The sequence below is a fragment of the Haliotis asinina genome, chromosome 15, assembly GCF_037392515.1.
Source record: "Haliotis asinina isolate JCU_RB_2024 chromosome 15, JCU_Hal_asi_v2, whole genome shotgun sequence".
NCBI lineage: Eukaryota > Metazoa > Mollusca > Gastropoda > Lepetellida > Haliotidae > Haliotis > Haliotis asinina.
In genome coordinates this window covers 8,263,284-8,285,991 of record NC_090294.1, presented here as the reverse complement: position 1 = coordinate 8,285,991, position 22,708 = coordinate 8,263,284, and the positions used below count along the sequence as shown (strand labels likewise).

Sequence of the window (22,708 nt, the reverse complement as noted above, 5' to 3'; positions counted from 1 at the left end):
AGTGTGTTTTGGCGGGAAATTTAATATTTTGAATGTTTGTGTGGACTGTAGGAACTTGATCCACCAAGCTTGGTCAGCTAGAAGTTGATATCTGATCGGTATGTCTGGTCGTAAAATGTAAACTAGTTCGTATTTTTGCGGCTCCTAGTCAAAATGGCCACATGTCAAAATGGCCACACATCTTCCAAGTCATAAATGGCCACAAAAAAGTCAAAATGGCCACAAACCCCTAGTGAAAATGGCCACACCAAAAAGTCAAAATGGCCATACATTATTTTATAATTTTTGTTCTTATTTGTGAAAAAAGACATAAAAAGTTATATCCGGCAAAACGTGATGTTTATTACACATGTATTATTATATCATTTTCAACAAATAACAAATATATATATATATGTATGTTGTTCAAGTACAAACACTTTTTTACTGTTTATTTTTACATGTCATCAATGAGACCATTTTAATTCTAGTGAATTGACAAATATATATGTGTATGTTCTATATTCATGTATAGCATTACTTATTATTTATTTATGCTTACCTTCCACATGATTGTATAAAAAAAATTCCAATAAACACAGCGATGAACAATGAATCAATCAATTAAGGCTTAATTAGTTAAGGCTTGAAATAACACCTCTAAGTTATATAATCAAGCAGGAAAACATTGAGAGATTAATTAAACATCTCCAAGTTTTAAGAAAGAAAACATTGCAGTGTTTTAATTAAACATCTACAAGTGGTAGATAAGAAAACATTGCTAGAGTACCTTTTGGACATAGGTTTATCCACTAGACTCCATCAGTAGAGGTTTCCCCTTCTGGGAGACAGTCCCAAGAAGGGTGAACTTCGCATCCACCTCAGTCTCAAACTATCAATTAGGAAAGTACCTCAATAATTAACACCGTTTGGGTGTGTGATATAGCTTCTTTTGTCATTTTTACACTTTGATATCAAGTAATACAAATGTCATGAGCATAAAAAACTAATAAAACAATGTATGGCCATTTTGACTTTTCTGTGTGGCCATTTTGACTTTTTTGTGTGCCCAATTTGACTATGGGTTGTGGCCATTTTGACTTTTTTTATGAATGCATCAACTCATGCACAAACCCAGCCGAGAGCCGCGATGCGGTCCTATACAGTCAAGATGCATCGCGGCTCTCGGCTAGCACAAACCATATTTACATGGCAACTGAACTCATTCTTGTCCAAACGATAGACACTATAAAATACAAATTCAACATATCAGTAGATATATCATAGTTCATTAAGTGTTAAAAAGGAGTTTCCTTCCTGATATAACTGGTGATTGGTCAGTTATAACATGATACATGTATCTAATTTGTAAAATTTTTATTTATTACAACATTAACTCTCCAGCGTCCTGGAATTGTTCACTTAGAGCTGACCATGTTCTACAGTCATGACATTCTTCAGAAGCGAGGCGGAAAGTTTGGTATCGTCTGGTGAGTTGTAATATCTGTCCCAAGTGAGCCATCTTCCATAAAGTTGTCATGCACACAGTTAACACATCTGTGGACACAAACAAGCAGAGGTAGACACAACCAATAACCTATGTTATTAACAAGTATCAGTAATAGTATCAATAAATGGGACCACCACCCATCAAAGCAAAAAACAAACCAAACAAAAGAGTAACATTGTGACCCTTGCTTGTGAGTTTTTCTGCCAAGAGCAGTAAATACACAATGCTATGGAAAAGGTATTCACAAAATGAAACAAACTTCATTTTTTAGATCCTTTGGTTGGTAATATGTATAATCTGGCTGACTCAACTTTGCAAATGAAATTGACAACCTTTGAAGAATATTTTGAAGAATAAACATTTACCCCCTAATTGTTGCTAAGACACTTGAGATGTAAGAGGTCATTTTTATCCACAGGGGTTGGATGCTGATTAGTGATTTGTCCTACTTTTCAGGGTGGCTGCCACTCGGTCATCTGAACTCACTCGTCGAGAATATATGAGTGTACGAGTCAGAAGAACATGGTAGGACTACCTATATAGAAAATCAAATTTTATTAATTGTAAATCCTCGATACCAAATGTAGATCAAAATAAACATACAATGCATCCTAATCCAGTGATTGTGATGCGTCTGTATTATTTATATTCAGTAGTACAATCAAATTACTGGACATCTGGTTCATTACCTGACTGTCTGACATGTTCTCATGCCACAATCCTATGACAGGAGCAATTATGTGGGGTGTCAGACAATGCACAAGGCACCAGTGAATTTTAAATATCTCTTGGGTGCACCAGAAACCTTTAATTGTGGGTTAGAATACTGGATTATCCTGAGGTGAGGAATATATACAGGCTGCCTCATTCAGCTGGATTATTGTTGTACGCTCATTCACTCACACTTACTCAGATTTTGTTGCTTTTAGAACTGAACTGATTGATGAAGCATATGTTAATGAATTTCATTTGTTCAAGTTGATTTTCATAACAGTATTAAAACTTTCAGTGATGACATCATTGACTACATACTGCTGCGTGTGCCATCTACAACCCGAGGGCGGACTCGTCCGCGATTCTCCCTGTATTTGTCAGCAACGCTCATGTACGGTACAGTCAAGGTGTTCAGGAAACAGCACCAGTTTCTCTACGGTGAGACAGATGTTTCTTTTTCTGTGCTGAAACAAGCATCTCTGTTGCTGTTGTTTCAAGATTCTGTGGGGTAGCCTCATGGCTAAACCATCTGTTCATCCTGCTGAAGACCCAAGTTCAATTCCCCAATGTGTGAAGCCCATTTCTTGTGTCCCCTGAAATAATTTTGCTTGAATATTGCTAAAAGTGTCATAAAACAGTATTCACTCATTCTGTCATAAGGCAAACTTGGAGATAAGTGAACAAGGCTCGATTTAGTGCTTTGTTACATGCACTGGTGCAACCCAGTATTACAAAGTGCATGTTATGAGTGAAATCTGCACAGGGTGCAAGTCAGTTTTGAGAAATAAATCAGCAGCAAATCTAGCTTTAACATATCAGCTCATTTTTCTTCTTAACTCAGAATAGCTATGGCACTGAGACAGTGCTATTTATAGACATGTCTCGGCTATGTCAGCTCATCTGTGTCTGTTTGTTGCTATGTTTTTATGGGTACTACATGAGAGAAATATGTTTATGTGTACCAAACCCTCTGATGTTTTAACATACTATGTTGCAACTGAAATTTGGCTTCTGCAACTAGGTCTGTATCTTAGGTTGCACCTGGTTCAAGTAGGTTAACATCTCTTAAGTCAAGCCTTGGCTTACTAACAACTGATATTGTCTCTTATACTGAAGCCAACATTGTAACATTTTCCAGATGACACATCCACACTGTGGTCACGACTGCGAATGTCTGGCCTGAAGACATCAACCTTCGACATTGACCTTAAGTAAGTCAGGTGTTGAACAGTGCTCTTTGAGAGGAAAGAAAAAGATATCAAAAAAAGAATATATATAGTTTTCACTATAATATGTGACTTGTTTTAAATTTAGATTTCTTCGTAATAGATAGTGCATCCTTGATATCTCTGGGTTATACTTTCCGATACATCTCCACTATATCCTGGATGCATATATGACTTGACCTGCAAACTTTATTATTTGCCTTTGCTGGCTCTACATTGTCACAGCAGCCAATCAGCTAAGCCACTGTTGCAACTGAGCTTGACAGTGTCAAGCAAGGATTTGTTTGCAGTGCAGCTGAGATTTTAGGGAAATCATACAGACAAATTGATAGGTCCGAAACTTTAAAAAAACACATGCAAGAACTCCTTCTGCCTTTTTCATAGAACCTCTGCATGGTTTGTGTTGCCAAGTTTAATTGGCTAGACAATTTAAATGGGTGAAAGTGAGTTGTGATTGGTTCGCACCTCATTGGATAAATAGCCAGCTAAGGGAGGTTGTAAATTTATCGGGCTGAGCCGTAGATGCATCCAGGATTTAGTGGAGATCCATTGGAATGTATACCCTGGAAATATCAAGGATGTGGATAGTGTAGCTCTGGTTGTTTTGCCTCAAAAACAATTAATACATATATATAGATGAAACAATCAAGATCACTTGTTTTGTTTATGAATGTGTAAGGGTAAGAGTACATTGTCCAGATCAGAGCATAGCGGCAGGGAATAGTGAGGCAAGTGTCTGTACCTTGACACTGAAACGTTTTATCATTTGCCAAGAGCATCCCCGAACTGACACTGTAAGTCATGAAATTGACGTATAACAACTGAAAAATGTAACAAAACAATTACCCAAAGGAACAGCCAAATACGTATTCCAAGGCTCCTTTTAGGAGTTTCTTGTAAAGTAATGATTATGTTTATAACTCTCTATTTCTTGTCAAGAAATTAGTACACTAAGTATAATTGTGGATCCCTCAGTAAATGTTTTTGATGGTCATTTTCTAAATTTGGGAGATTTCCTTCCATTGAGTGATCCCTGATTCTTAAAAAAGTGAAAGCTGTGGAAGCATATTTTGTTATATTGTCCTCTGTTTTGAACATGAAGAATGATCAGATGCAGTGTATTTCTATTGTATTTAGTGGAGTTATTTGGATTAAAAATATGACAATATTCTCCTATCTGTGTGGCAGACTCACATGTATATATATATTTGTATATAGTTCTTCTTAAGTAGATAATAAAGTGTTACAATGTTAATGTGAGCTAAGAACATTTTCACTTTGCTATAATTTCATGCTGGTATTTATGTCAAGATTTACAGTAGTTGACAGTAACAACCCTATACCCTAGTGTCAGACTGTATCATACCTTGTCTGGCACAGGTTGGACACTGCTCGGCAGAACCTGCCCGATCTTGTGGGCACCGTCGATCCACTCAGTGCTGACTACAACTATACCTTTGGCATGTGGGATCTGCCAAGTCAGGACGTGAGCTTCATTGAGCAGGTGTGGGTCTCAGTCGATCATTTTGTTTTGCTAGATCTGTTTGTCACAACTGAGACATAATAATCTACACACAAGCTGAGATTATGACATTGCGTAAGAGTGGATGTTTTTAAGTTATTATAACAAGAGACTTCCAGACTATCTTTGTCGAAATAATTTTTTTCCAGACCATCAAAAATGCTTGTCACTATTTCATAATATTATAATCACCATGAAAAAGGTCAGCAGTTGATCATGGGTTACATGCAATAATTTCTTTTCATATTGTACAGCTGAATACCTTTTATGTCATGAGTAACAATTGTGGCTGGTTTTCCAACAATATGAGCTCATGTCATTTTGTGACAGGAAAAGGTGTGAAAGTTGGGACCATGTATTCAGGATGTGCATCTACTGCTTGACAAGTTTTAGATGAGCCAGTGCAGTGAACACGTTTGTGACAAGTAGGTAGGGCAATTAATCTGGACGAATACACTTGTTTAGATGGCAATTAAGCACATGCAGTACATACTGACCGCTACTGTTTAACACATGTCTTGTGGAACAATTTAGTTCAGCAAGACACCATCACGACACAATTCGCAGGAGGAAATTGAACTTTTCAATATTTAGACGACAACCTGTTTCCCTCTGGTTTCAAATGGAATGCTCTGGAGGTCATTCCCATATATGCAAATTGGGGTCATTTGTCAGGTCGGGGCTCATCTAATACTTGTCAATCAGTGGACGAATGAAGTAGACCTTGAAAACAAATGTTCTTTGAAGAGTGCCTGAAAAAGTCTAGAAGTTCAAAGATCTGTGTGAACATTATGTTCATTTATGTTTGCTGTAATTGTAAAACATGGGAGTGATTTGTAAAACCAAATGTCATAAATCCATGATCCATCAACATGGAGTCTGTTGACAGGGCAGCGGAGTAGCCTAGTGGTTAAAGGGTTGGCTCGTCACACCATAGGCCCAGGTTCGATTCCCCACATGGGTATAATGCATGAAGCTTAATTTTCTGGTGTCCTGGCTGTGATGCTAAAAGTGGTGTAAAACCATCCTCTTTCACTCACTCACTCGAATCTGTTGACAGGACATGTGGCAAGGGATCAGCATGAGTCCGCCCAAAGAGGTGCAGTTGTCTCCCCTTCCTGTCTCAATGCAGGACATGTTAGAAGATGGTAAATTCCCTGGGTTTTTATAGTTGAGAAGTAGATTATATATTTCCAACACTGGGCACAGGGGTGCTGGTTGTCAAAGGCATTTGTAAGTTATGATGCATACTTCCAGAAACTCATGATTAAGGGATACCCATGAAGGTCCGGGTTTAGAATGTTGATCTGTGGTAACCCATGTTTGTCGTAAGAGGTGACTAAGGGAATCAGGTTGTCAGACTCGCCGACTTGGTTGACACATGTCATCATCCCAACTGTGCAGATATTGCTCATGCTGTTGATCAATGGATTGCCTGGTTCTGACTCGATTATTTACAGACTACTGGGATATTGCTGAGTGCTCCATACCTGTTCTCTTTGTTTTTATCAGTGTGGTGAACATCTCATCGCTTTCTTCTACACTTACCATGACAAACTCCCTCTCATTTTGTGAATCACACCAGCACTTAATTCACAAGTACCACACTTATCTTAGGAAACTAAAGGGATGTCATATTTCAATAATGCATCAAAAATATTTTCAGATGAAATAGTGCCCACTTACCTGTATTAACTGATGTTATAGTCCAGTATTATTCTATTCATATTTATTGTATTTTATTTCAAGGGCTCATGTAAGGTATTTTGAAAATGGGCAAGTTAATATATTTTGTAAGGACAGAAACCTGTGAAGATATGGGTTAAATTTACCTTCATCAACCCCAGCTTGTCTTAAAAGGCAACTATCGTCAATTGCGTAGATTGATGCTCATGCTGTTGATCACTGGTTAAGACTCGGTTGTTTACAGACTGCCACAATATAGGTGGAATACTGCTGAGTGTGGTGTTAAACAACCAACTAACCAACCAATTTATGTTGACATAAGTTTTTTGCTGAAATACAATACTTAACTGAAAGAGTCATTATTTCATATTCAAATGTAGGAACAGATGTTCAGTAAGTGTCAAGGCTTTTTAAATATGTTAATATCTCATGGTATATTTGAATTCTCACAAATGTGACAGAATATACCTATCATGTTATGCATCATGTCAGTAGATAGTCAAGTCATAGCTGCCCTAGACTCACTATCAATTGATATCTTTATCAATGTCTCTGATATGATTTTAGGCCATATTTTAGTAGGAATATATGTTTTGAGACTAAAAGGTTGGACTTGACAGTTTTCAAATTGTGTGATTCTCTACACAGCGCTAAAAAGCCCTCACACTGTATCTAAACCAGAGGACATTCGGCTGAAGGAAGATGACTCGCTTGCCTCAGAACGGATACAGGTAAAGCAGAACACAAATACATGTGACAATACTGGTAACTTTGCTAGGCATAAAGGGTAATTGATGGGATCGGGTGGTCAGACTTACTGATATGGCTGATGCAAATCATCTTTGACCTCATGATGTCTGTTGATATGTTTCTTATTTCATTTCCTCTCTGTCAAATATATTTCACTTACATTCTGTTCTACTATCCATAAGAGAAAGCATATCAGTTTTTTCTTTATAAGATGTGTCAGCTTTAAGAAATGGAAAAGATATTCACAATGTGCTCCAGTAAACTATAGGAACTGCATACTGTTAACTCATGTTTAATACAATATAACTTTTGTACATTGCTGTATAGGACGTTCTAGTTGATCATGGAGATGTCTGTGTCAAGAACACTTGTTAAGGATGCTGGTATTGAATATGTTGATCTTTAGAATGTTCATATGTCAGTGTTGATGATGCTTATAGCAAGGATGACAGTAGAGGACGTGATGAAGATGATGGTGTTGAAGATGCTGCTGTCAGGGATGTTGGTGTTGAGGATGAAGCTATCCAGGATGATGTTGTTGAGGATGCTGGTGTCGGCATCCTCGATAATCTCAAGGGTGTATGTTCATTAAATCTTCACAAGTACCCTTGATGCATCTATGTCTTGGTCTCCCTTACCTCCCTATTACCTCCCTTTGCTGTCTCCACATTCTCACTGCTAAGCCGCTGTTACAACTGAACTTGCCAGTATCAACAAAGATAGCATTCGCCATAGATGAATCTAAAGTGGAGTAAAGAGGAAATTTATGGTAATGTATACCCTGGAGAGTATCGAGGATGGTGTCAAGAACGTTGATTTTGAGGGAGTCCGTGATGAGGCTGATGCTGACGATTATGTTGAGGATGCTGATGTCAGGGATGTAGGTTTTGGATAAGTAAAGATGTTTTTCAGGAAATCTGTAATGAGTATGTGTTTGTGGTGTAGGTTCCAGATGAGAAGGAGCTACCAGGGTTTGATGGGAAGGATCTTGAAATGGCTGAGGATAAGATGGAAGAGATCCCTATTGAGATCGCTGACCTCATCTCCCCGATGAAGACACGGTCACGATCAACCTCTAGCATGTCAGACATCATGCCGGTGATCCAAGAAGAAGAGTAAGTCACAGCAAGCTATTGGCGAGGAGCTGAACATATCTTGATGATGATCTAAATACATTCTTCAAAGTTTGAAAGTGTTAACTGCAACACAGGTCATATTTGGGATTTCACTTACTTAGTAAAGTACAAATTTTAGTACTTTTTGGGGTTGAGTCCCATCCGGACTCGAACCATTTCTGGATTCGACTTCCACTTGGAAGTCACAGTGGCTGAGCGGGCTAGGCAGCTGACTTTGTGTGCTGGCCATTAGGTGCCTGACTCTGAGGGTGCACGTTCAAATCCTGGAAAAGTACTAGAATTTGTACTTTACTAAGAAAGTGAAATCCCAAATATGACATATGTTACATTTGACCACTTTCTAAATGGAATTGTGTAATCATGTGCTGATAACTAGTTAGAATCTAACTACAGTAGTCCTCAGTTACTGGTAGATATTTGAGCATCCTGAACTTGTTCTGCGTTTTCGAGTCTTGCATCAAACTTGAACTTAATCAAACTGACAGAAAATGTAAGGATAGTAGACAGTTTGGTGAAGTTCAAGCTGCAGACTCATGACCAGGTGGGATACAGCCATTTTGAGTTACTTTCATCAAGGTATACAACTCCAACAAATTTCAGCCAGACCACAGAAATCTTACCTGCCCACAAAATATCTTCATACATATTGTCTAAATTTTAGTCCAACTGTTGGACAAGTGCATTTGAGAATTGGGCAGTCCGTGTTGAACATAATTTGTCCCAGACGGTCGGGCAGGCAGGTCTTTCAAACATTGCTTTCATACACTATCATTCTACAACTAGTAAAACTTTCAAAGACTTGTCTGTTGCTTATATGGTATTCGTTATTGACATTTTATTGTGGTATATACCTTGGACCTCAACACGTGACCCTCTTGGTTTGATGAAAGGCTCAATAAAAGGTCAAATCAAATTACTGTCAAATATTTTCATTACAAACCACACTATGTACTGATGCCAGGACAGTTGAATATCTAGTAGGATAAGAAATTGCCTCCCCTGCTACCAGTTAGAAGTTCAATAAAAGGCCCCCTTTTTTATTTTTCAAATAATGTGGCAAATAGGTCTAAGGTAGTTTTCATAATTGAATGGAGATTTGGAGATATAGTAAACTAATCAAGTCAGGATGTCCTTACAGGTCCTAGGTGAAATTAGAATAGGCTGTAAGGTCCTCTAAAGTGTAGGATGTGTTGTCAGATTCTGTGATTATATACAGTTCATCATACTCAGATGGCAAAGGTCATAATTTCTTTGTCTGGTTTGCCTGATCAAAGCAGGAATATTTACACTCACTGACACACTTGCTCGCTTACTCAATCATTCCACTCGCTCAAAGGGAGGTTCTGCGTCCAGTGATTGAGACACCCAGTGAAAAAATGGTGGACAACAGAGAAGTGCCTGCACGCCGAAAACTCCCAGAATCCCCAGGAGTGACACCAATTCAACCTGAAGAGCCCAGTCGAAAGCGGCATCGCGTGGTGAGTGTTGTTCACATATTATCAGATATCACCCCCAGCTATTGATTGACCCCCACTAGCCACTTATATGGACACAGACACACACACAGACACACACACAGACACACACTCACACTCACTCACTCACTCACACTCACTGAGGTTCACCTAAATAAAGATTTTGCTCATCCATAAAGTTTGTCTTTATCAGATTTACCATCTTCTAAACATGCCACTCAAAGAAGTGGACTAGTCACTTGCCAAAATTCATACATATAGGGATTCCTCTGACGACCAGTGTAGTTGGGTTTTCAAGAGTCATCTGGATTAGTTGTTACAAAAGATAAATTTCTAAGGCCGCTTATCCCGAAAATTGGGAATCAGAAAGTGTATAGTTAACCATGCTAAATGCATTTGGTGATTACTTATGAAATATCATCATAATTTCTGTCACTGGATGTTTTGGTCATGTTACATGAATATTTGTCAGTGCGGCCATAGCAAACACTGTATACCACTGCTGTGTTTCATTTGCAAAGTGAGGATGGACCTCAGTTATATATACTGATATATATTGCGGTACTTATAGTTATCTGCTATATAACTATTGAATCAATCAATCCTGGACCCTGTTGGGGGTGTGTGGCCCCCAGACCCCCAGATGATTTTCAGCTGCAGTCAATTTAACTTGTTGCCATACCTATATAATATACTGCCTTATCTTATATCAAGATCTCCCTTCATTAAGTACTTAGAGTCCTTTTATGAAGCAACCTTTACTAAAATTAACCTTAAGTCGCATTCTTTGACATTGCACTAAGGTTACCTTAGTGACTTAGGATCAACTCAGTGCTTTGTAAATGGAGGCCCAGATTTATATCTGCTGAGCTGGTATATCTGGTACATTTGTCTATCTGTACTGACGTATTAGTTACTAGTATATACATGCTGTACAGTCTAACCTGTTTTACTGATGTATGAATATGCTAATACCTATTCAGCGGCCAAGTCTGACAATGGAACTGGAGCCAGTAGCACCCGGTTCTGTGACTCGACGTCGTAAACGCCGCCTCAAGTTTATTGACATAGATACCCAGATATCCAAGAAACAGCTGAAGCACAACATGGTGACCAGCAGAGACATCTGCCGCACAAACGTGAGGACAGTCAAGTGTTATTCATGTACAGTTTACGCTGCCAAACCGGCATCTGTCCAATACAGCAAGTTGTTAACAACAGCCAGTCCATGGCTTGTACATTTACCATCAGCTCTACAATCCGACATGTTGTCTAAACCGGATTCTCTCTTCAGTCCCAATGAGTGCTGGTTTAGACAGCTTCCACTGTACTTTCAAGATATTGAATACTGACTGTAACCAACAAACTTTTTGAGAAACTTGGACATATCTCTAATTGTCTTAATTATCTTGAACATTTGAAGATGCTACACTGTCATTTTCTTTTTCAAAGGCAATTTTTTTATCCTTTTTTCAGTGTAAGCAATATTTGTTACAAACAGCATTTATTCATTTGGTCTTATAGAACATACTGTTTGGAGATACTGATGTTTCAGATTCTTCCATCCACAAGACCTTCCCTCCCTGAAGAACTGTTTTCACGACCATGCAAAAAAGGTAAGTATATAAGCTTGTCAGATCTTCCATGGCACCATGAAAGTATATCTTGGACATGTAAACATTGTCATTAAGCACATGTCTCTTTTTAAGGGTATCCTGTGAAGATCCTGGATACAACTGGTCTCCAGCAACCAATGCTTGTCACAAGGATGATGATCGGGTTGACAGACTCGCTGATTTCGTTCACATGTCATTGTATTCCAGTTGAATAGATTGATGCTCATGATATTGATCATGGATATTGACATACTTGTCTGGTCTGGACTTGATTATTTGCAGATCGTTGCCATATAGCTGGAATATTGCAGAGTGTGGCGTAAAACTAAACTCACTCACTCTTTGTTGTCAGAGCTGTGTCATCCCAAGCTGCTGAGATTGTGGACAAGGAATGCCATTATGGGGGAGGAGATTGATGACACACCTTGGACAGTAGCAGGTGAGATGCAGACAGGACTTATGTAGTTTATGGAGGAAGTCAATATTTAATATGCCTCTAAGGCACTGTAATTACGCACAGATCCTCATAGATACAACAGTGATTGTATGCTCATGGATGCAGTAAGATATATCTTGTCCACCAAGTCTTACTTGTATTCAATATCGTGAACAATATCTACATTCTTTTCAAGAGTTAATGAAAAGCCCAGATGAGTTTCCTGAGAGTCGACAGACACGACGAAGGTTGTCTCCCATTCTGGACATGGAGTCACCAAAACAAGTGCTGGTAAGTTACCATGACAGTAGTTACCATGACAGTAGTTACCATGTAATTTTCATGTAATTACCATGACCATAGTTATCATCATTGTAGTTACCATGATCACAGTTACCATGACTATAGTAACCATGATGGTAGCTGACTGGACAGTGGTAACCATGAACTGAAGTGGTAACTGAGGAATCACTTCCTACTACATCAAAGTCCTCTGATCATAAGTCATCTTCACAGTCACGCTCTGAGTCTCATTCAACAGCTGATAGACAACAAATTGTTAAAACTAAACCCAAACCTAAGTCAGATGCTTCAAAACAACAAAGTGGCAGAGTTCCTAAGGGGTCACAAAATAAAATTCAATTGTTTAATAAATATGGGTCTCTTGAAGATATGGACGTTTCTGAAAACGTCCATTCTAGGGCACATAGCTTGTCGCCCTCCAAAAGAGTGCGGGGTAGATCCCCAAAAAATCCCCCCAAAAGATAGTTTATTCCAATAATATTGTACAATGGAACTGCAGAGGTTTGAGGACTAATTTACATGAATTACAGCTATTAATCCAAGATTTCACACCTTCAGCGTTATGTCTCCAAGAGACATATTTAAAACAAACAGATGCATTTGACCTTCGCCATTTTAATGCATATCATTGTTTTTCACCTCTGGGTGATAGGGCCACTGGCGGATCATCCATTCTAGTCAAACAAAATGTTATTCAAAGCCCTGTTTCACTTAATACTAATATGCAGGCTGTTGCAGTGAGAATTATTTTACATGTAGCGTTTACGCTATGCTCTCTTTATATTTCACCATCTTCGGCTTTTGCCAAAACCGATCTTCAAGCTCTATATGATCAGCTCCCAAAGCCCTGTATTATAATGGGAGATTTAAATGGCCACAACCCACTCTGGGGTAATGTAAATACAAACACTAGAGGTAAATTGTTGGAGGACTTTTGTTCTGACGATGATTTATGTATTTATAATGATGGTTCCAACACATATTTACACCCTGGTACAGGGATTTATTCTGCTCTCGACTTGTCACTTACAAATTCAGAACTATTAAATGAATTTGAATGGTCAGTCCACGATGACCTCTGTGGAAGTGACCATTTTCCTACTATATTAAAAGCTGTAACTCCATCTGATGTTCCTCCATCATCAAGGCGGAATTTTACAAAGGCTAACTGGACTTTATATGAAACACTGTGTGCTGAAAAACTTAAACCCGAACTTTTTATTGACGTTCCTGATGCTATTAAATGTTTTACTGATGAACTGAATTCCATAGCTGATGAGTGTATACCAAATTCCTCTGTAGTTCCACACATAAGAAAACCATGGTTCAACGATGAGTGCAAACAAGCTAGGAAGGCAAGGAAAAAGGCAGAACATTATTTCCGTCGCCATCCTATGGTACATAATTTAAATAAATTTAAAATTTTAAATACTAAAGCGCGGCGTACTTTTAAACAAAACAAACGCCAATCTTGGCAAAATTATGTGTCCAAAATAAATTCTCGGACACCCATGTCCAAGGTATGGAACATGGTCCAGAAAATCAAAGGTAAAGGTACTAAATCTACTGTCCATCATCTCAAACATGGAGATCAATTGCTTACTGATAAATCAGATATTGCTAATAAACTAGGTGAAACCCTTGCTAAACACTCTTCCTCTTCAAATTATGTACCAAAATTCCAGCAATATCAAAAACAACAAGAAAAGAAAACTATTAATTTCAATTCTGATAATGGGGAAGATTATAATGAAACGTTTTCTATTCATGAACTCCATACTGCTCTTGATCAAGCTCATGACACTGCTACTGGAGCTGATAACATACATTATCAACTCCTGAAGCACTTACCAGAATCCTGCCTAGAAACTCTTCTCAATATTTTTGATGATATTTGGACATCGGGTAACTTTCCTCCCTCATGGCGTGACGCCATAGTAGTACCCATACCTAAACCTGGACGTGATCATACGGATCCATCCAATTATCGTCCGATTTCATTAACTAGCTGTGTTTGCAAGACCATGGAACGCATGATAAACAATCGACTAGTTTGGTACTTGGAAACAAATAACCTTATAACTGATATACAGTGTGGTTTCCGTAAAAACAGAAGTACTGTCGATCACTTAGTGCGTTTAGAATCATTTGTTAAAAATGCACTAATTAATAAACAACATACTGTGTCTATCTTTTTTGATCTAGAAAAAGCATATGACACAACCTGGAAATATGGTATTTTAAGAGACCTACATGACTACGGCTTGCGAGGTCGTTTACCTCAATTTATAGCAAATTTTTTAAAGGACAGACAGTTTCAAGTTCGAGTGGGTTCTACCCTGTCTGATCATTACAATCAGGATCAGGGTGTTCCACAAGGCAGTATTTTGTCTGTCACACTTTTTAGCATAAAGATAAACAGTTTATCAAAAGTTTTAAACGATTCAATTGATGGATCATTATTTGTGGATGATTTTAATATTTCTTGTCGTGGGAAAAATATGCATACTATTGAACGACAACTGCAGTTGTGTTTAAACAAAATAAATAAATGGTGTCTTGAAAACGGCTTTAAATTTTCTAAATCCAAAACTAACCGTATACATTTTTGCAGAAAATATAAACCACATAAGGACCCTGAACTATCTCTAGATGGCACTCCCATCAAAGTTGTAAAGGAGGCCAAGTTCTTGGGCCTAATCTTTGACTCCCATTTAACATTTCTGCCTCATATCAAGTCCCTTAAAACTAAATGCTTGAAGGCTCTTGACTTGTTGAAAGTTGTTTCCAACACAAAGTGGGGAGGAGATCAAGCAACCCTCTTACACCTGTATCGATCACTCATACGTTCGAAACTCGATTATGGTTCCATCGTATATGGTGGAGCCTGCAACAGCAACCTTAAACTTCTTGATTCTGTCCACCATCAAGGCTTAAGACTTTGCCTTGGGTCTTTCAGAACTTCACCTATTGATAGTCTCTACGTTGAGGCCGATGAACCATCTCTTACTCAACGTCGTATAAAATTGTCTTTACAATACACTACTAAATTATATTCTGATGAATCTAACCCTGCCTATAACTGTGTGTTCAATCCCCTTTATGAAGATTTGTATAACAAAAAGTCTTCTCTTGTTCCACCTCTTGGGCACAGAATTAAACCATTTATTTCTTCTGCCGGTATTGAGCTGGAAAGTATATCGCCTTCCCGTCTTCTTTCTTCTCCTCCTTGGCAGTTGGTTAGGCCACAAGTTGACCTAACATTAACATTTTTTAAAAAATCAGAAACAAATGACTTACAATATAAACAAGAATATCATCAATTAAAGCATAAATATAGCAATTACAAACCTTTATTTACAGATGGGTCCAAGGACGGTGGCGCAGTGGCTTGTGCCACTGTCATTGGATCCAGAACAATATCTTCTAGATTACCAGATAATAGTTCTATTTTTACAGCTGAAGCTAACGCCATATTAACAGCTCTCAAATATATTCAAAGACACCCGAAACGTAAACAATATATAATCTATTCCGATTCTCTTTCTTGCCTTCAGGCTATTAAAAATATTTCTTGCAAACATCCACTTTTAATAGAAATTATTGAATTGTATAATGATCTTGCTACTGGCCAATACGACATCGTCTTTTGTTGGTTACCCAGCCATGTAGGCATTTCTGGTAACACACTGGCTGACCTTGCTGCTAAAGCAGCACTCAACAAATCTGTGACACCACTTCTTATTCCTTATAGTGATTACAAAGCCACCATTAGATCTTATATCCGTGATTTGATGCAAAAGAAGTGGGACACCCAAGTGGGTATCAATAAATTACATGAGACAAAACCTTACATTGGTTATACCCACTTGGGTTGTCAGTCCAGATTTGAAGAGGTTATTTTGCGACGATGTCGTGTTGGCCACACTAGATACACTCATGCGTACCTGTTAAAAGGTGAAGATCCTCCATTTTGTATCCCTTGTGATGAGAGAGTCACGGTCAAGCATATTCTGCTTGACTGTGTTGAATTCTCCATCACAAGGGATAAGTATTTTACAGTTAAAACAATTAAGGATCTTTTTACCAGCGTTAATTCTCATTTAATTATAGGTTTTTTAAAAGAAATTGATTTTTTGGTTGAATTTTGAATAATATGTTTCTGTAAATAGATGTATTTTAATGACTGGTAGTTTGAATTAGTAACTTGAATTGTTGGTGGCTGTACCCTCAAAGGGGGTTGAAGTATTGTAAAATTATTGTCCTCCTGAGAGGGTACGTAAGTCCACAAACATGCAAAGTAAATTCTAAATTTCCACGTTTTTAATGGTAGTATAAGTGTATTTTTATTGTATGGCTAGATTTCCGAAATTGCTGACGGCTGAGGGGATGATGTAAATCCAGCTAGGGTCCATGCAGGTAGCAAAAGTACTGTAAGTCCCCATGGTCCCTAGAATGGTGATCTACCTTCAGTTGTTGGCAATCTATAGCCCGGTTTTATATTGTATTGTCCTCTATAGATATATTGTTTTAGGCATAGCTACTAGTTTTACATTCATTTCTGTGATGTTCTAGTTTTTTACTGTCCTTCGTCGACTGATTGTTATAATACTCATATATTCCATTTTAATGTTCCGTTCCCGTCACGATATGGCTGAAATATTGCCGATGTGACATTAAATTTTAACTCACTCACTCACTGGTAACCATGACATCAGTTACCACTACAGTAGCTCAGAGCACAGTTGATGATAGTGCAGTTGTCAACTGGTGTTCGGTCAATAAGACTTTAATGAAAATGGAAAGTGTCAGCATTGTTTCATGTCACTTTTTCTTGTCCTTGTAGCCAAGAATATGCAAGACTTAAACCATGTAAAGTTTGATTTCATGAGGTCTTTTTTTCACATTATACTCTGTCCTGTGAACATATTGACTGCGGACCTACTACTTCTATACCAAGGTCCCACCAAATGAGAAAAGTCTTCCTGACAGTGTCCTCAAACTGAGTCCTCTCAAGGCTGCTGAACAGTCATCTGACTCTGACAAGAACACCCGTACACGGCGATCCAAGCGTCTAACGCATCAGTCATCGGCAGAGAAGGTGAGTGAATGAGCGAGCATGAATCAAAGCCACTTTTAAATATATTCTAGCAAAATCAGGCGGGGGACACCAGAAATGGACTTCACACATTCTATCCATAAATGAAATCAAACCCAGGTATTTGACAAGTATTACTACAAGGCTACCCCATCGTGAATTGCTCCATAATATCCGGTTGGTGAAGGCCTCCCCAAACTGCTGTTGTGAGCTGTCCCGGACAACATTATTTGCACTGTTCTTCTCAGCAGATGGAGGAGGGAGATTCTATGGAGGTGGCACGTGGGGACTCCGTGCTGTCGCTGGAAAGAAGTCGCCAGAAAGATATGTCCATTGAGATCGAACACAGCACCCACAGCTTGGAGCGGAGCAGGGAGAAGAGTATGGAGGACAGCATCTTAAGTCGGCCGAGGTGAGTTATGTTGTCAGTACACATTCACAGATATATGTTTTGTTGATTGGATGGTTTGTAGTTTAATGCCATATTTGGCAGTATTCAAGCTATATGGTGGCAGTCTGAAAGTAATCAACTTTGGACCAGACAATCCAATGATCAACAGCATGAACATCAATCTATACAACAGAGATACATTGACATGTGTCAACCAAGTCAGCAAGCCAAACCAAACCTGTTTGTCAACTTTCATGACATGAAAGGGTTACTGAAGATAAAATCTAACACAGATCGTCACTGGCACAGAAGTATTGGTTCTGCCTGGAGATAATGCCACAGTAATCCAAATTAGAATCTTTATATTGTAGAGAAATTATTTTATAGGTATACAACTTACTGTTATTGCACTAAATGTGATGTTTCGGAGTAGGTGATAACCACTCAAAAATGTCTCTTATCATTGGCTAGTGACTAAACATGTCACTAAATGTTTTTTCCTCCATTCAAATAATGTCGGACCCGTGAAGGTCCCCGGGTAGAATAGGTCTTCAGCAACCCATGCTTGCCATAAAAGGCGACTAATCGGGTGGTCAGGCTTGCTGACTTGCGTGACACGTCGTCGGTTCCCAATTGCGCAGATTGATACTCATGTTGTTGATCACTGGATTGTCTGGTGCAGACTCGATTATTTACAGACCGCCACCATATAGCTGGAATATTGCTGAGTGCAGTGTAAAACTAAACTCACTCACTCACTCACACTCAAATAATGTCCATCAGGCTAAATAATGCCTTCTTTATCTTTAGTTTTTGATGCCAATTCTCTACATTTGAAATTTTTATGCCATTGATGTCTGTATTTTAAGACTATTGTTGCCACTGGATGCCTTCAAGACTTTTTATGCCAAATGACGTACTCATCTCAGATCTTTGATGCTGTCTCTATGATCTTTAGTGGCAGCTGTGTCTCAGCTGTAGCCTCTGTAAGTTCAAACATCTCACTTCATCTCAGATCTCGACGAGGATCCGACCAGCTGACCTCGGAGGAGGAGATACTGGCTGAGCCGGTGCAGGAGCAGGATGGGATATCCGGTTTGTTACCCTTGGAGACAGTGCAGGAAGAACAGGAAGTGGTGCCACCTGTTGTCAGTTCTCCATCTTCAGAATCAAACTACCACGAGGAAATGATGAGGTGGGCTTCAGTAATGATCTTAATGCTGAAGTGATTAATTACTTGGTAAATAGTTTTCTGAATGTTTTACATTCATCAAGCAAGTTGTACTTTTCCCCCATGTGTCCGTTTGGTAACTCAAACAAGGCATCGATCATGAGTTAAAGTTTTTCTTCAATGCATAATTTCCTAAAACACTTCGAGATATCTCACTGACACTGATCAGCAAACACAAGAAGTTGAAATTTGTAAATTGTTGAAGATAAACTAGTAGGGATGTCATGATACAACCGTCTCTAGATTTTTTTTATTATGCTTCAGTTATGCAATATATATCACACTACTTACTTGTAACAATGTTGTCTGAATTTTTTATTTCATTGGATGTAAAAGAAAAGAACAAAACAAAAAGGCTTGAAACTTCCTCAATATTTAATCCCACATTTAAATATACATGTCTCTTTTTATCAATGTTTTATATTAGAGAACACTGGAATGTCCTATGAAGTTATTAAATACCACAGCAAATTCACTCTTTGTTACGTGAAGTGTGGACTCCAAATTGCATAAGTTAGATGTGGATTAATGCCACCTTCAGCTGAATGTCATTTTCTGCTTTTCAGACATGTGGAGCAGCGGACAGTCACCAAGACTTGGACAAGATTCCACACGATCTGTGGTACTCACAACACCTTCCGCAGTTATGCTGCCAAAATGTTCAATGCTGTCCTAGGTAGGTGTTATGTGACCAAAATGTACACGGCCATCTTAGGTAGGTGTCAATGATATGCAGCCAAAATGTTCAATGCTGTTCTACGTACCGGTAGGAGTCCATATTACATGACATGTTCAAGGCCATTTTAGATAGGTGTCCAGTATTTGAAATTAACTTTTTTATAAAGTAGCAAATATTTGCTACCTGGTTCAGAAATAGGTAGCAAAATCAGGTAACAGCATTCCTTCATATTAATTCCTCCCTCCAGTCTTTAGCCATATGGACCTGTATAAGGGCTCCTTGTAATTGTAGACGATGTTTTATCATCCTTCCACAGAGAATGACAAATGTCCATTATCAAACATTAAAAGCAGTAATGTTACATTAACACGACTGCACACTGAGTTGACTGGTTCTCTGTCACAATTTTACTGACTAATGAAAGCTGAGATGAACATTTTGGGGGAAGTATAATTCCAGTTTGGGTAAATTTACTAGTGAAAGTGCACAAGTGGAGATCTCTCCTTTGAAAATGATAACTAACTGATGCACCTAAGCAGTTTCACTAAAAATACCCAGCAGCAAGCTGTTGCTACTGTATGTTTTCTTCAGGTAGCAAAATAAGATTTTGAGAGGCAAACCTGCTACCAAGTCAACCCAAGTCATGGAGACAGACCATCGACTGAGTGATTGTTTGACACCGCCTTTGGCAATATTCCAGCAATATGATCGCTGGGATACCAGAACTAGGCCTCACACAGTATACCCACTTTCAGAATCGAACAAAGGTCTTAAGCAAGACGAGCAGAGGCTTTAAACATTAAGAATATTTGGTTGCCTCTAGTACAAGTTGCTGAGAACAAAAATCCCCCCAGGGATTTGCCCTCAGTGTTTATTCGCTGTCAACTTATGTTCCAGATCTGTGTGGGAACCAGATTCTTGAAGCCAAACAGAAGGAAGCATATGGTGACATCTACCTGCGCAGAGGAAGAAACTGGTAAAGGGCAGTAACTCCTGTCAGCCAACCTGATCGGTAGTACAACATGGATATACCATTCACACAGGAGCAGTTTATATGTTGTCCTCAGAGCAAGCTTCTTCAAAGTAAACCATCACAAGTGTTGATGTCAGGAAAAACGTATCGATATATATATCGTCCAATTAAGTATCACAATTATCAATACTACAATATATCATCATAACTCTAGTCAGGATTGACAGTATCGTATCACCATGCGGTGTGTGAAATTTATGCTGATCCTGCGGCCCCTGGCTAGGAAAAATTCATCGGGACCACTAAATAATAGTATTAGTTTGCAAACAAAGTTTAAAGAAAGTCACTCACATAAAATCATTGACAACATGTTCCATGTTGATGTTAAAATCAGTGTCGACAAGCAGGGAATTAACATTCTGTATGGTGGCTCCATGATAAATATCCTTTAGGATCTAAGCATCCGAGCTGAGCATCTTATTACCTCATTACTAAGTCTGGCATAAACACTAGCCTCTATCACTGATCCATGATTGCATGTCTCCAGTGTCCAGACATATCGCACGCAACGGTTACGAGATCCACTTAAAACTGCTACTTGCTACTCGGGATATAGTCAATCACAAACTTGTCCTTGTTAAGTTTTAAACTCTTCCATGATACCAACTTTCACGTATGTGTTGATAGTCAATTCCAGAGCACAAATGTTATTTATAGTTATGCAATCATCAATTTACTGTTGTATTTCCATGTTACCTCGTTACCAATATGTGTTCATAATGAATTTGAATGCACAAATGTTATTTATATTTATTTATATTTATCCAATCATCAACACTTTACTGTTACATTTCCCTGTTACCTCGTTACCAATATGTGTTCATAATGAATTTGAATGCACAAATGTTATTTATATCTATTTATCATGACAATGTTATTGTTATATTATTATGTTACAAAGTTACAAGTATGTCCTCATAATGGATTTGAGAGCACAAATGTTGTTTATACCTATTCAATCATGAACATGTTATTGTTGCACAGTATATTTTTAGGTTACCTAGTTACCACTATGAGCTGATGACCAGAATGTACTTGACTTGCAATGAAAGTGCATGTATAGGTATGATCATGACCGAATATAATTACAGCCTGGAGCAATGTTATTTTTGGATGAATAAAACTATTTTAAAAATTGAACAAATGAAATTTTTTGTAAAGACAGTTTAATGCCTTTGTTGACCATAGAACAGAATGATCTTCCCTTCTGGTATAAAAACATGAAGCGACCTTGTTGCAGTAACGATAGAGTGAGAGTAGGAACAGTTCACAGTCTTACTGCCAGTTCCACAGCCTGGTTCTGCCCTTCAGCTGCTGTAGGCCTGTATAAAGTATGGGAGATAACAGTCTTACTGCCAGTTCCACAGCCTGGTTCGGCCCTTCAGCTGCTGTAGGCCTGTATAAAGTATGGGAGATAACAGTCTTACTGCCAGTTCCACAGCCTGGTTCGGCCCTTCAGCTGCTGTAGGCCTGTATAAAGTATGGGAGATAACAGTCTTACTGCCAGTTCCACAGCCTGGTTCGGCCCTTCAGCTGCTGTAGGCCTGTATAAAGTATGGGAGATAACAGTCTTACTGCCAGTTCCACAGCCTGGTTCGGCCCTTCAGCTGCTGTAGGCCTGTATAAAGTATGGGAGATAACAGTCTTACTGCCAGTTCCACAGCCTGGTTCGGCCCTTCAGCTGCTGTAGGCCTGTATAAAGTATGGGAGATAACAGTCTTACTGCCAGTTCCACAGCCTGGTTCGGCCCTTCAGCTGCTGTAGGCCTGTGTTAAAGTATGGGAGATAAAAGTCTTAGGCCTCAGTTTCATTTAAACTTCACAAAACCCTGTTCCAAAGATCAATGTTAGCATCACACTACACCCATTTTAACATATGCATGATACAACAATCTCAGTACCAGGGACACTACGTACAAGCCCT

The 22,708-nt window shown here is 38.6% G+C and overlaps 1 protein-coding gene across 1 annotated transcript; it reads left to right on the top strand.

The window, feature by feature from the left end:
* Nucleotides 1–3: 3 nt before the first annotated feature.
* Nucleotides 4–21,929, top strand: LOC137265634 (meiotic recombination protein REC8 homolog). Its single transcript, XM_067801067.1, has 19 exons — nt 4–98; nt 1,384–1,469; nt 1,946–2,014; nt 2,499–2,641; nt 3,342–3,414; nt 4,810–4,933; nt 6,012–6,099; nt 7,286–7,368; nt 8,333–8,502; nt 9,860–10,001; nt 10,982–11,137; nt 11,554–11,614; nt 11,967–12,053; nt 12,247–12,341; nt 17,314–17,454; nt 17,703–17,863; nt 18,858–19,037; nt 19,640–19,749; nt 20,650–21,929. Exons 2-19 carry the CDS (start codon nt 1,414–1,416, stop codon nt 20,730–20,732), a joined length of 2,022 nt encoding a protein of 673 aa, XP_067657168.1. The 5' UTR covers nt 4–98; nt 1,384–1,413; the 3' UTR covers nt 20,733–21,929.
* Nucleotides 21,930–22,708: the final 779 nt, after the last annotated feature.

Coding starts and splice junctions, on each gene's coding strand:
- LOC137265634 (XM_067801067.1), top strand. CDS start 1,414: ATGTTCTACAGTCATGACATTCTTCAGAAGCGAGGCGGAAAGTTTGGT. Junction 10,002..10,981: donor GTCGAAAGCGGCATCGCGTG/GTGAGTGTTGTT, acceptor ATACCTATTCAG/CGGCCAAGTCTGACAATGGA. Junction 11,615..11,966: donor TTCACGACCATGCAAAAAAG/GTAAGTATATAA, acceptor CTTTGTTGTCAG/AGCTGTGTCATCCCAAGCTG.